Below are 12,063 nucleotides of genomic sequence, written 5' to 3' on the forward strand. Positions count from 1 at the left end.
AAAGGGAAGGAACAGCTTACTTGCAATATTTATCCCCCAAAGAAACACTGCAATAAGTAGAAAAAACCTAGAAAATATACATTGTACATATAGGTGAAGTCTCAAACAGCTGAATTTGGTAGAATATGCTTTAATTTTTTTAACTGTATGTGATCATGTCATCCATAAGAAGTATGTGATTATTGGGAATGGATTTATACTAGAGAGCTATTGTGATGAATGAAGGAAAAAGAAAAATCAATACAGTATGGTATCTAAAAATTGATAAAAGGGGCAGGGTCTTGGGATGCAGAATCCTTCCATGGGGGTTGTTGTTGGGTTTATCGGTGCTATCCATCGATTCTGATGATTTCCGCCAGGCTGTGCGTGAGGGCGTCTTGCTCTCACTTCTGCTGCTCTAAGTTTTTGTGATTCTAATACTTGCCCGGTGTGTGAGGTAAAGATTTATCTTGACCTTTGTTATTGGTGTAGTGCAAGGTTATAGAGGATTAATGTGCTCGTTACTCATTATTTGTTAGTCATTTAATGTTAGAACTGGTTGGAACTAATAATTTATCTTGGGCAGCCCCATATTCTGTGGAGCCATTGCAGTGTATCGATATACCAACACTGAATCTTCATCCAGTGCTGCATATGCTTTTGTAAATGTCTCTTTTTAGTAAAATCCCTTACATGTATGTCTATTGAACATAATGAAGAGAATCTGCATGTAGATGCTTTACACACAGGCAATTTGTTTAAGATAAACATGTTACTCAATCAAAACTTGCTTGAAGATGAAACCACTATCTTGATTTAGTTGTTTGTTCATTGGTACCATATAGAATCTTGTACAAGCACTGGAGAGTTATTTACTGCTGTGAAAGAAAAAACATAAACCTGGTTAAATTTGCCTCTGAAATTCTAAAAGTGCAACCGGAAATGAAAAGAGCCCTTGTGAAAAGTGAAACAATTTAAATCAGTGACATAGTGAATCAATTTTCAATCTCTGAGCACTATAGAGTAGATAGAGGAGTGCATTTTAGCTTGATAGTTATCTTCCAAAACATAATCTCATGTTTGTACTGTGCCATAGTAAGTCAGTATGAAACCATGAAGCTGTTTCATAGCTACATCACTTTTTGTTTGTACTGGTTAAAAAGGAGCCGTTTCCTGGGCCTGTGGTATGCAGTCTTTGGGATTCGTTCTCACTGATCAGAAAGAAAAGAGAAAGAAAAAAAACAGAAGCCATAAAAAAGTGAAACGTCCAAAAATTTTCCTGTCTTGGATTGTCCGATATTTGCTTTAGTCTTTTTAAACAACGGGCAATACAAACATTGACAAAGAAGGATGGGCCTTAATGGTTCTTGTGTATTAGTAAATGAGTGTGAATCCTCAATAGTAAAGGAATTAGAGGGAGGGAGGGAGGGAGGGAGGGAGACAGACAGAGAGACAGAGAGACAGAGAGAGAGAGGGGGAAGGGGAGAGAGAGAGAGAGAGAGAGAGAGAGAGACCCAAAAGGGGTATTCTATGCATCTTGCATGATACAAGTTTACTTTCTGGCAGCCAATCACAACCTGTCAACTTGCTGTCAAGGTTCAATAGATGTTTAAACTGAACATTTAAACATCTAAATATGACCCCTAATGGTTTTGACCTTTGATCCTTGACCCCTATATAACATATGGCACTATTATGAACGCTATCAAGTGCATGATATCTCAGTCATGCCAAATAGACTTCAAACTCGCTGATAATCAACAAAGTCAGTGTCGATTAATGTTTACTTTTAGGCATCCAATCACAACCTGTTTTGTTATTTTGAGTACTTTGTTCTTTTAGCTTCTGCTTATAGTGTCTTATTTCAGATTTCTGTTCGTTCTTGCGAGTCACTCTGATAAGTGCAAGATGAAAAACTGTAGTATGTCTGTATTCCTTGTTATATTATTCTTCCAATCTTGTAGTACCAATCTCTCTATTTTGTTTCCTATTGTTTGTCCGGGACCCGTTTCACAAAGCCTCTTTTTCAATGACAAATGACAAAAATCAGTGACAAATCCGCTGATAACCAATCAGAAGCAAGGATTTCACTAGCTTGTAACAAAAACTGTCATTTGTCACTGATGACAAGTTTTGTGAAATGGGGCCCTGAGGGGGGAGGGGGGGGGGGTGGTGTTTCACAAAGATCTTAAGTTGGACTTAAAAACTATGGAAAGCCGTTAGCATCCATGAAAATGTTTTGTAAAACTTGTTTTAAAGGCATAAAATGATGATTCAAATTATTCATGATTTTTATTTTAAGGATATTTAGGGTCTTGAATATTTGAATTTTCATCATTGAATATATATTTCTCATTGATGTGACTGGGGTATCACCAGGCGCGTAGCCAGGGGGGGGGGGCTGAATTAATTCAGACAAGGATTAAGAGTTGAGAACGGTAGTTCGAGTCGTCTTCTTACTCTAATAATATGATGAAAATTCAAAGTTTCCGTGCTTTGCGCTGGAGGGTAAACTGAATTCAGATAAGGATTTAGAGTCGAAAACGGTACATCGAATCGTCTTCTTTCAAAGCTTTCGCGCGGAAGGGGGGAAACTCCCTGCACCCACCCCCCTAGGGAGCGCGCAAAGTGATTCACATGCTTCGCGTCCTCACTACCGCCCCCCTCCCTAAATTGAAATTCTGGCTATGCGCTTGATTTATCCACTTCTAAACTGTCTCATTATTTCAACAGGGTATCCCTTGACATGATGTCAGTACAAGCCAACACGGGACCCAAGTGGGAGAACAAGACGGAAAAAGCTTTCTGGAGGGGGCGGGACAGTCGACGTGAGAGGCTGAACCTCGTCAAGCTGTCCCGAAGACGACCAGAACTCCTGGATGCTGCCCTCACTAATTTCTTCTTCTTCAGGAACGAGGAGGCGGAGTACGGTCCCAAGGTCAAACACGTGTCCTTCTACGACTTCTTTAACGTAAGTTTATCTGGGAGTTTGGGAGATTAAGGAATTGTTGGGGTAGTGTTTTAGTTCAATTTTGAGAGGATCACATGTAAACTTAAATTTGAGGAGGCAGTTTTAAACTTCAAGGTTTATCTTCTAGTTACTGACCATGCGGTTGCACTCATGGTTATAGAACTATATAGTTTACTGACTTTACTCTACTTTACTACTTTACTACTCTACTTTACTTTACTTAAGTTATAAACCACTAGCGATCTTATAGTGAGTGTGATCTGGTGGTGGGTGGGGGGGGGGGGGGGTCCTAACTCGAACTTGCCGTTCAAACGCAAGTAGCTTTGGGGGTTATGTCGGTTTGTAGTTTAAATACCTGCTTACCTGCTTTGTACTTTCAACATGTGGATACTTGTTGTCTTGGTCCTATGTGAACCGATGTGTCTGGAAGTGGATGTTTGTTAATAACTTTTAGGATTGCAAACTTAAAGTTTAAAAACTGCGACAGTCCTGTTTGAAAATACCTATTGTGAAATTGAATGTGACAATAGCCATTCTGGGAAGGTGGACTATCTGTCATGATGTGAACTCCCTTCTTTTTTCTGATTCTTATACAGAAAGTAAAATTGCAGACTTAATGGTACTTTTATTAGCTATGGCAGCATGCTTGAGTACTATATATTCACATAAAAGTGTAAAAGGATTACACTTTATTTTTCAGGTCATCATTTCGATTCACAAATATAGAATCACATGGGTCTGCTATTATGCTATGACATAATCTATAATCCCTGATATGTGGGAGTATAATCCTGGCTGAATGGCATTAATGTATACTGCTGACTCCAATAATTGCTTTAGAAATTCATTTAAGTGCCTAATAAAGTGGTGTTTGCTTTTGAAGAGTTATTGTCATGGTATTAAGGTTTATTGCTTAGGGATTAGAAATGCAGTCCAAAACATATCCTCATTTATGACCATTCACCTGTGTCATGTTTTGTGAAAGTTCCTTGAGACATAACACTGTAGACACCCATTATTTGTTTGATGGGTGTATTATCAGTTCAGTTCAATTCATTTTATTCAAAACCACACAAAGCATGATATAATCTGTTTCATAAAAAAGAGAATGGTAATAGTACATCAATCAACATATTCTAACTTGATTACCGGTGCATCATAAACTGAATGGTTTTAGGACCCCTTTAGAAGCTAAGCTTGTGAGCAGGGCCCTAGTCAACAAAATACATACATCAAGAGTTTCCAGGCGATAAGTTCAACAAGTTTGTATCCAAAGTTCAATGATTCTTTCAAAAGCTACCATATGTATGTTGACAATATTATAAATAAAAATAATAGTCTTCATATGAGGTGCTTCTTGAGGCATATTTTTCCTAAAACCCAATGGCAAAAAGAGATGGCCCCATTTTTCGTTTCCAAACACACAACCCCCATCATACTCCCGCTGCAATTGCTATGGATAGAGAAACAACATTCAGTGCAGAGACTCCACCCCAGCCAGCCTCAGCGGATCTAGAAGTCTAGACTGAGTGCAGAGTGAACTAATACTGATAATAATAATAATAATAATATTTAGGTTTTATTTAGCGCTTAAAACAAATGTCTCTAAGCGCTTTACAAATATACTATTACCCCGGTCATTGGATTCAGTGCTTGCCCGCACACACCATTGATACCATTGATATTTAAGCTTTTTCATTTTTTTCTATTACCTCATCAAATGTGATGATCATAATTATTTAAAACAAAACAATATATAAAGCTAGATCAGCTAGCAAGTAATTTGCAACTTCACTGGTATTCCAGGAATAGAGAGTAGGGATCGACACTGAACTTTCGAGATATCTATTAGAAGTCTAGAAAAGTCTTTTTTATGACCATATTGATTTTTAGACCAAATGAAATTAGTTCCAAGTTTCTCATCCCCTCCTTCCCTTTTTTTGTGCCAATCTCAATTTTTTGTTTGTTTTATATTCTTGCTCAGAGAGCCAGGAAGTAAATAAGAATCCTAGGATATCTAGACAATAGACGTAATAAAATTCCTTTTAATATATTTCAATGTGAGTTTTCCATGTTTTGAGCTTCTGTAGAGCATGTACCGGTACAATTTAATTGAATACCGTACTGTATGTGTGTAACGGTAACATTTTTTATATTTTTTAAATGGACTCAATATTATATCTACCGGTATATAGAAAAAGATATCAAATAACTTGGAACCTCCTCCTCATCATAAAATAAAAATCTGGGATGTGAAACTGTGAATCGATTTTACATGGCTTTAGCTTAATGATTGAGTGATGGTAAGTGTTCCTTGCCTAGCAAAAGAATGTTATATCTTGGAAGGCTGATTGTGATGTAATATATAACCCATTGTCTACAGGGAACCGGGTGGTCACTGTGTTTAGTCTATGGGAATGAGGTAATTTAGAAGTCAAAAGGGTTAAGAAATATAATATCATTATTGTCACTCAGTGACTGACTGAAAATATGTACAATTGGGAAGCATGAGGTTTGTGTACTTTGTGAGAATTTGAATCCATGTTTATTTTCGGTGGCAGGTGATTCGACTGGAGTATTTATTTTGGTGACAGATCAGATGACATACTAGAAGGATTTACTTGAATTAAAGGACCAAATTCTGAAAAAGTAGAAATAACCTGTTCTTGCCTATCTTAACCATGTCACATTTTTTTCAATGCAAGGACAAGAAAACATAAAGAAAAGGAGAAGGAAGGAAGATAAGTTTTTGATACTGATTTCACACTAGCAATATTTTGCTTAACCCCGTACTATAGGTGGGGTTCAAGGGTATCTTAACCCCACCTATAGTCCGGGTTAAGCTTATTCCACTTTCTTTTCACACTGGCAAAATGTTGCTTAACCCCGTACTATAGGTGGGGTTAAAGGGGGGGGGGGTTTAGCCCCACCTATAGTACGGGGTTAAGCTTATTCCACTTTCTTTTCACACTGGCAAAAATTTGCTTAACCCTGTACTATAGGTGGGGTTAAAGGGGGGTCTTAGCCCTACCTATAGTCCGGGGTTAAGCCTATTCCACTTTCTGTTCAGACTCGTATTTACCAAAGTGGGTTAACCCCACCGATAGTACGGGGTTAACTAAACCTGCAAAATAGCAGGGCTAACCTCGCAAATGTGGTGCTTGACTTACTTGACTTAAATGCTCAGGACGGAGTGTCCCCTTGCGCTCCTATGGGTGGTCTGCCTCCATTGATTTCTGTCCTGGGCTTGGAGTTGGGCAGCCTCCAGGCTTAATCGAGAGTCTTGGCGGATTTGGTCTTTCCACCTCAAGGGAGGACGTCCTGGTGGCCGTGGCACAGTAAAGTCATTGGTGTGGACTTGTATTGGTAGGCGTTCCTGTGGCATACGTACCACATGTCCAAACCATTTCAGGCGGCGGTGCTAATGTGGTACTAACTCCTGCTAACTCCGCAATTGTAGTGCCAAGCAAATGAATGAGAACAGAACAAAAAATAGTCCGGGACTACGCAGTGAAGGGAATTAATTAATTCTATGGCCATGGCTAGTAGTACGGGGCTAAGGAATTGCAGTGAGAAAAGCCAAAAAAAATAGTCCGGGGTTAAGGGTAGTATGGAGCTAAGCAAAGTACGGGGCTATATAAGCAAAACAAGTGTGAAAAGAGTATGACTGATACTTGTCTGCATCATATGCTGAGAGCAAGATAACATAACTCTTTAATTTGCATATTGTTAGCATCCTTCTGCCTCTCAGGCGCAGTCTCAGCAGAAAACTCTAAAAGGGAAGCATAGCTTTGAATTTACAGGAAAAAGGGGTGTATGCAATCTTATTAATTAAAAGCATGTAATGGATTTACACCCCCAAAAGTATTTTAACAAAAGAAATCAGATTACTCTAGGACAGAGATAAGATTGATGATTAGACTGAAATGAAAATGTCTAATTCAGTTTATAGAATACCTCAAGAAAGAGTATCTCTCTGCAGTTACATGTAGGTTACATTTACTGTTGAATGAAAAACATTCTGTAGAAAAATAAATTAGTTTAATTAAAAACTCATTAGGAATCTATAATTAGAAGGTTGACGGCTCATTACATCTAGTTCTTTGGGTTCATGGCTCCACTACCGCATTTTCCTATTCTTAGTCTTACAGGTTCATTAGCCCCAAAATGAAATCTGATTATTATTATACTACATGTTAATGAGTAATAAACTTAAATACAATGTACGTCATAATTTTAAGGATGAATGACTGCTCAGAAACCAGAAAGTTAAAAAAAAACTGGCTTGCATGAAACCTTCATGACAAATTTTGCGAATGGTCCAAATGGGATGACATGCACAAGTCACCATAATTTGAGTTTTCTCTTGTACGCAGAAAACCTAAATTTTGTATTCTTTCATCAATATTCGACTTCAAACACATTTGTTTTGACAATCCTTGCAGAAATGTGTCTTAAATTACATCCTCTTTCGCATTGTGATACATTTTACGTGAAATTTTGCCAACAAATTTTTGGGGCTCCCAACACTTTAGAAGGGCTTTAGTACAATAAATAGGTTTATGCACATGTAGTGCAGAGCTTTGTATATATTATAGACCAACTTCCTTCATATGTATAAAAGGGTGACAAATGATTCAAAATTTTACCCCCCCCCCCCACCAATATAACATACAAATAAATAAAGACATGGGAAATGAGCGCCTAAATTTTGATTCATAAATCACAAACTTTCTTGAGTCACATACAGAAAGTCATCATGCAGAAACAGACCTTCATAAAAAATCAGGGATGGAGTGAAATTTGTGTCTATTATTGTGAACCAGGTGACCGAGACAATGATTGATTGTCCAGATTAGTAAGGGCAGGTCATTTGGTTCAAGTTTTCCCAGTATGTCAATCCTAATAGCTCCGATGTGTAGGCTGTGTTCATGAAAAAGATTGAAGTTTGAATCAGGAACATGAAACACTGACCCAAATTGTGAATATGAAGTTCATTTCGCAGTAGCATTATCAGAAGATAAATATCCACACTCACCTTTGCCAGGTGATAGTCTGTTTTGCAGACTGTCATGTTTTGGGCTCCAACATGTTAATATGCAGCTGTTACCGTCAGTCTATCTTCAAAATATTGCAGTTCCAACTTTGTATTTAAGATTTGTGATTACAAATGAAGTTGAGTTTGGCAAAACTATGCTATCAAAAAATGCACCTTTTCTTTGTTTTAGATCAGCGATCTTTCAATATCTTATGACCAGCAAAAAATATCTTGTGAACAGCAAATGTGTTTTAAACTCTTGGTAAAATTTGTCTAATACTGCTTACAAACTGGCTTCTATCGGAGTCACACCGACGAAAATACCGATTGAATTTTCCTTATGTAAACATAGGTGAAACCGCAGTTTTCCCCTGTCGCTTTCTAACTGCCGATGAAATTCTCTCGCTGTGGCGAACCCATGCCGGAAGTGAAGAATTATTGCGTAATTATTAAGCCCGCGCTTCATCTAGCTAGCATGCAGCATGTTCAACCATAAGTCAACAAACAAAGCTGGTTACGATAATGTGTGTATACACTTTGACCTTTGACCATTTTAATCACTGTTTTTATTGCCTTTTTCTCCCGACGCTTTCATACTGGCCGTTTCATCGGTGTCACACCGATAGAATGAGAATTTAATCGCCTATTTCTCTTCTTTTCATCGGCTATTTAATCGCCTTTTTCTCCTCTGTTGCTTTCATACTGGCCGTTTCATCGGAGGATGCATCCGATGAAAATCAGTGCAGTTAGAAAAGGGTATAAGCTGGGTATAATTCTGGGGTGGTAAAAAAAAGTTGTTTGTGAATGCAGCCATGGAGAACAAGGGTGGAAGTGTTTTAGACTGTAATATATCAGAGGTTTGACCTCTATGACCTTTCAAGGAAGAGTCGTCTCCTGAAATTTTTTCCCCTTTCCCTGGACAGAACTGACTCACAGCTAGTGCCTGTGTCGTAGGCGATTGGATGTGGGAGTAATATGTTCAAAAGAAACATTAGCAGTACTTCTTTAATTCTAGGCTTGCTTGGACTTTCTTGCTGAAATATTGAATTGAGTTTTCCTTGCTAATTAATGTTTAAAAAAAAAAAGAAAGAGATGGATGAGTACTGAAATCACATGCCACACCCAAAGAAAGAGAGAAAAAAAGTAAAGAAAGAAAGGAAGGAATAAGAAACAAACAATGAGAGAGGGGAGAGATAAGACACAAATCTACAAGTGTGATGCTTGCTCTTTTCCCAAAGAAATCCTTGTTAAAGCCCTTCTGTACTACTTTACAGAAGGGATTAAACCCCCCTGCAAGTTTACTGACAGGTGGTTATCTCATCAAATCAGCTCTCAATTAACATAAGAAAAAGAGGATCATGGGGGACCAATGGTCACCGATTAGGGATTGTTTGCAATATAGAGGGCACAAGTAGCTATACATAGTGCAGTGGGGCTTTAATACTCCAGATCACCTCCTATCTTCTTGTTTGCATGCAGGACTTGCAAGGTTGCATGTACAGATGATAAGCAGATGGTAGTTGATGTGGTGTAGAAAGAGTTACAAAAATATGCCATCAATAAAATGGGGTTAAGTGTTTGACCCCTATGACCCCTGTAAGGTCATCTCGGAAGTGCCTCTTTGAAGCGGACCTGTTTGGTTGTGACATATTTATTTCTCTTCTACACATTTATTGAAGGGTATACTAAATAATTGTTGCGGTCGTGTTAATAATGAAGTTGTTTTCAGGGTTCTTTAATGAATAAAATGCCAAGTAATGGATGAAATCTTGCCGGGACATTATTCTTCAAGTTATAATTTTATTTATAAAACATAATATACAAAGATACATTGAATGGAGAGATATCAAAAATGATCGAACAGAAATAGTATTCCTTAATTTAGCCTATCCTTCTTGTTCTATTTCCTTTGTACTTAGGGCGCGTTCATGCTTGATTTTGACGGCCAGAATCAGGCATCTGTTACGCGTTTAGTTTAAAACACGCTTGCGTTCATGCTCACTTTTGTAGAATCACCGAAAAACGGCGATCACGATCGCCGATCGTAAACTCACAAAAAGATGCGTTTACAATTTGTAAAAGCATTTAAATGGGGTCAACGCACTGACCTCTAGTGGGTCTACGTAGCATGCACAGTGAAGGTTTGCGAATCCAGCTGGAAGACCAATTAAGGCCACACACTGAGAATTGCCTGGGGGAGCCAGAGAAGTAAGCATGAACAGTGCATCGTGGAACTGCGATCACGATGAGCGTTTACGATGAGCGTTTCAGATCGCTCATTCTGCCTTCAAAATTTAAGCATGAACGCAGCCTATGTCACTCATTATTGTGGCTACTACAGTTATTATATGGTACCTATCCCCTATATAAATATGAATACTTAAGTTACTTATCTTCCAAAATAATATATTGTTTCCTTCTCTATCAATCATTCTACATCATGTTTATTTCTATCATTCTATTTCTTAATGTTTTCCTTCATTCTTTAGTTCAAGTACCAGATCAACGTGGATGGCACCGTAGCAGCGTACAGGCTCCCCTACCTGCTTGCCGGGGATAGCGCAGTCTTCAGACACGACTCCATCTACTACGAGCACTTCTACGCGGAGCTTGAACCCTGGGTCCACTATATCCCCTTCAAGCTGGACCTCAGTGACTTAGAAGAGAGGATCGAGTGGGCCATGCAGAATGATGATTCGGTGAGTAAAGAGAGGGAAGAAGAGGGACAGAGAGGGAGGGAGGGAGGTAGAGAGACAGAGATAGAGAGAGAGAGAGAGAAAAAACAGAGGAGAGAGAGAGGCGAGAGAGAGAGAGAGAGGAGAGAGAGAGAGAGAGAGGAGAGAGAGAGGAGAGAGAGAGAGAGAGAGGATTGAGTGGGCCATGCAGAATGATGATTCGGTGAGTAAAGGGAGGAAAGGAGAGGGACAGAGAGAAATAGAGAAAGAGGGGGGGGGGGGGGGAGAGAAAGAGAGAGAGAGAAATGAAACAGAAAGAGGAAGAGGAGGTGATATGGGGAGAGAGAGGGAGAGATGGAAAGAGAGAGAGAGAGGGGGGAGAGGAGAGAGAGAGAGAGAGAGAGAGAGAGAGAGAGAGAGAGAGAGAGAGAGAGAAAATGAGCCAGAAAGAGGAATAGGAGGAGATATGGGGAGAGAGAGAGGGAGAGGAGAGATGGGAAGAGATGGAGAGAGAGAGAGAGAGAGAGAAATGAGCCAGAAAGAGGAAGAAGAGGAGATATGGGGAGAGAGAGAGGGAGAGGAGAGATGGGAAGAGATGGAGAGAGAGAGAGAGAGAGAAATGAGCCAGAAAGAGGAAGAAGAGGAGATATGGGGAGAGAGAGAGGGAGAGGAGAGATGGGAAGAGATGGAGAGAGAGAGAGAAATGAGACAGAAAGAGGAAGAGGAGGAGATATGGGGAGAGAGAGAGAGGGAGAGGAGAGATGGGAAGAGATGGAGAGAGAGAGAGAGAGAGAGAGAGAAGAGAGACAAAGAGGAAGAGGAGGAAATATGGGAAGAGAGAGAGAGAGAGAGAAGAGAGACAAAGAGGAAGAGGAGGAAATATGGGAAGAGAGAGAGAGAGAGAGAGAGAGAGCCTGTTCAAACTACAGGAAATTCATACAAAACTCTTGTGAACAAACATTGTACATAGAATCATTGTTTTATATCGAGACAGGTGTATGGACTGGATAGCAATATTGTATACTGAAATTAGTTTTGAAGAGGTCAATTGACACGACAGCTGGCCGATCATCAATGCGTGGTCACATTAAGCCCCGCCCAGTATGATATTTGTATGATTTGATGTTCAGACCAGGGGCCATACTCTGAAAACAATGTTATCTTTTTTTATGTTAGAGGAAAATGATGTTCAAAATCAAATTGCACAGAACTACTAACACTTTAAATTGGTGCTCGCGGGAGTAAATATTCATGCAACATGGTGGTAGTTCATGTTTCCTTTCTTTTTTTCGATTCAAAATTATTCCAGAAGGAAGAAGTCTTTAGGGTAAAGATGAATGCAGCATAACTACTCTATAAGTCCATGCATTTGTACCATTTTGTCACACTTTGTTTAAATA

General features: G+C 39.1%; 1 protein-coding gene across 2 annotated transcripts in view; it reads left to right on the forward strand.

Annotated features, from left to right (window-relative positions):
- The window catches only part of LOC578698 (protein O-glucosyltransferase 2), a 41,667-nt gene that overhangs the window by 21,051 nt on the left and 8,553 nt on the right, over window positions 1–12,063 (forward strand). For both annotated transcript variants that reach the window (XR_004062217.1, XM_030975162.1), the window contains exons 6-7: window positions 2,713–2,950; window positions 10,478–10,687. Coding sequence is in view for 1 of the 2 variants with exons in the window: in XM_030975162.1 (XP_030831022.1) it covers window positions 2,713–2,950; window positions 10,478–10,687 (448 nt within the window). In the remaining variant the exon portion in view is untranslated. The remainder of the gene's footprint in view (window positions 1–2,712; window positions 2,951–10,477; window positions 10,688–12,063) is intronic.

Source organism: Strongylocentrotus purpuratus, unplaced genomic scaffold, assembly GCF_000002235.5.
Source record: "Strongylocentrotus purpuratus isolate Spur 01 unplaced genomic scaffold, Spur_5.0 spur5_scaffold_8, whole genome shotgun sequence".
Classification (NCBI taxonomy): domain Eukaryota; kingdom Metazoa; phylum Echinodermata; class Echinoidea; order Camarodonta; family Strongylocentrotidae; genus Strongylocentrotus; species Strongylocentrotus purpuratus.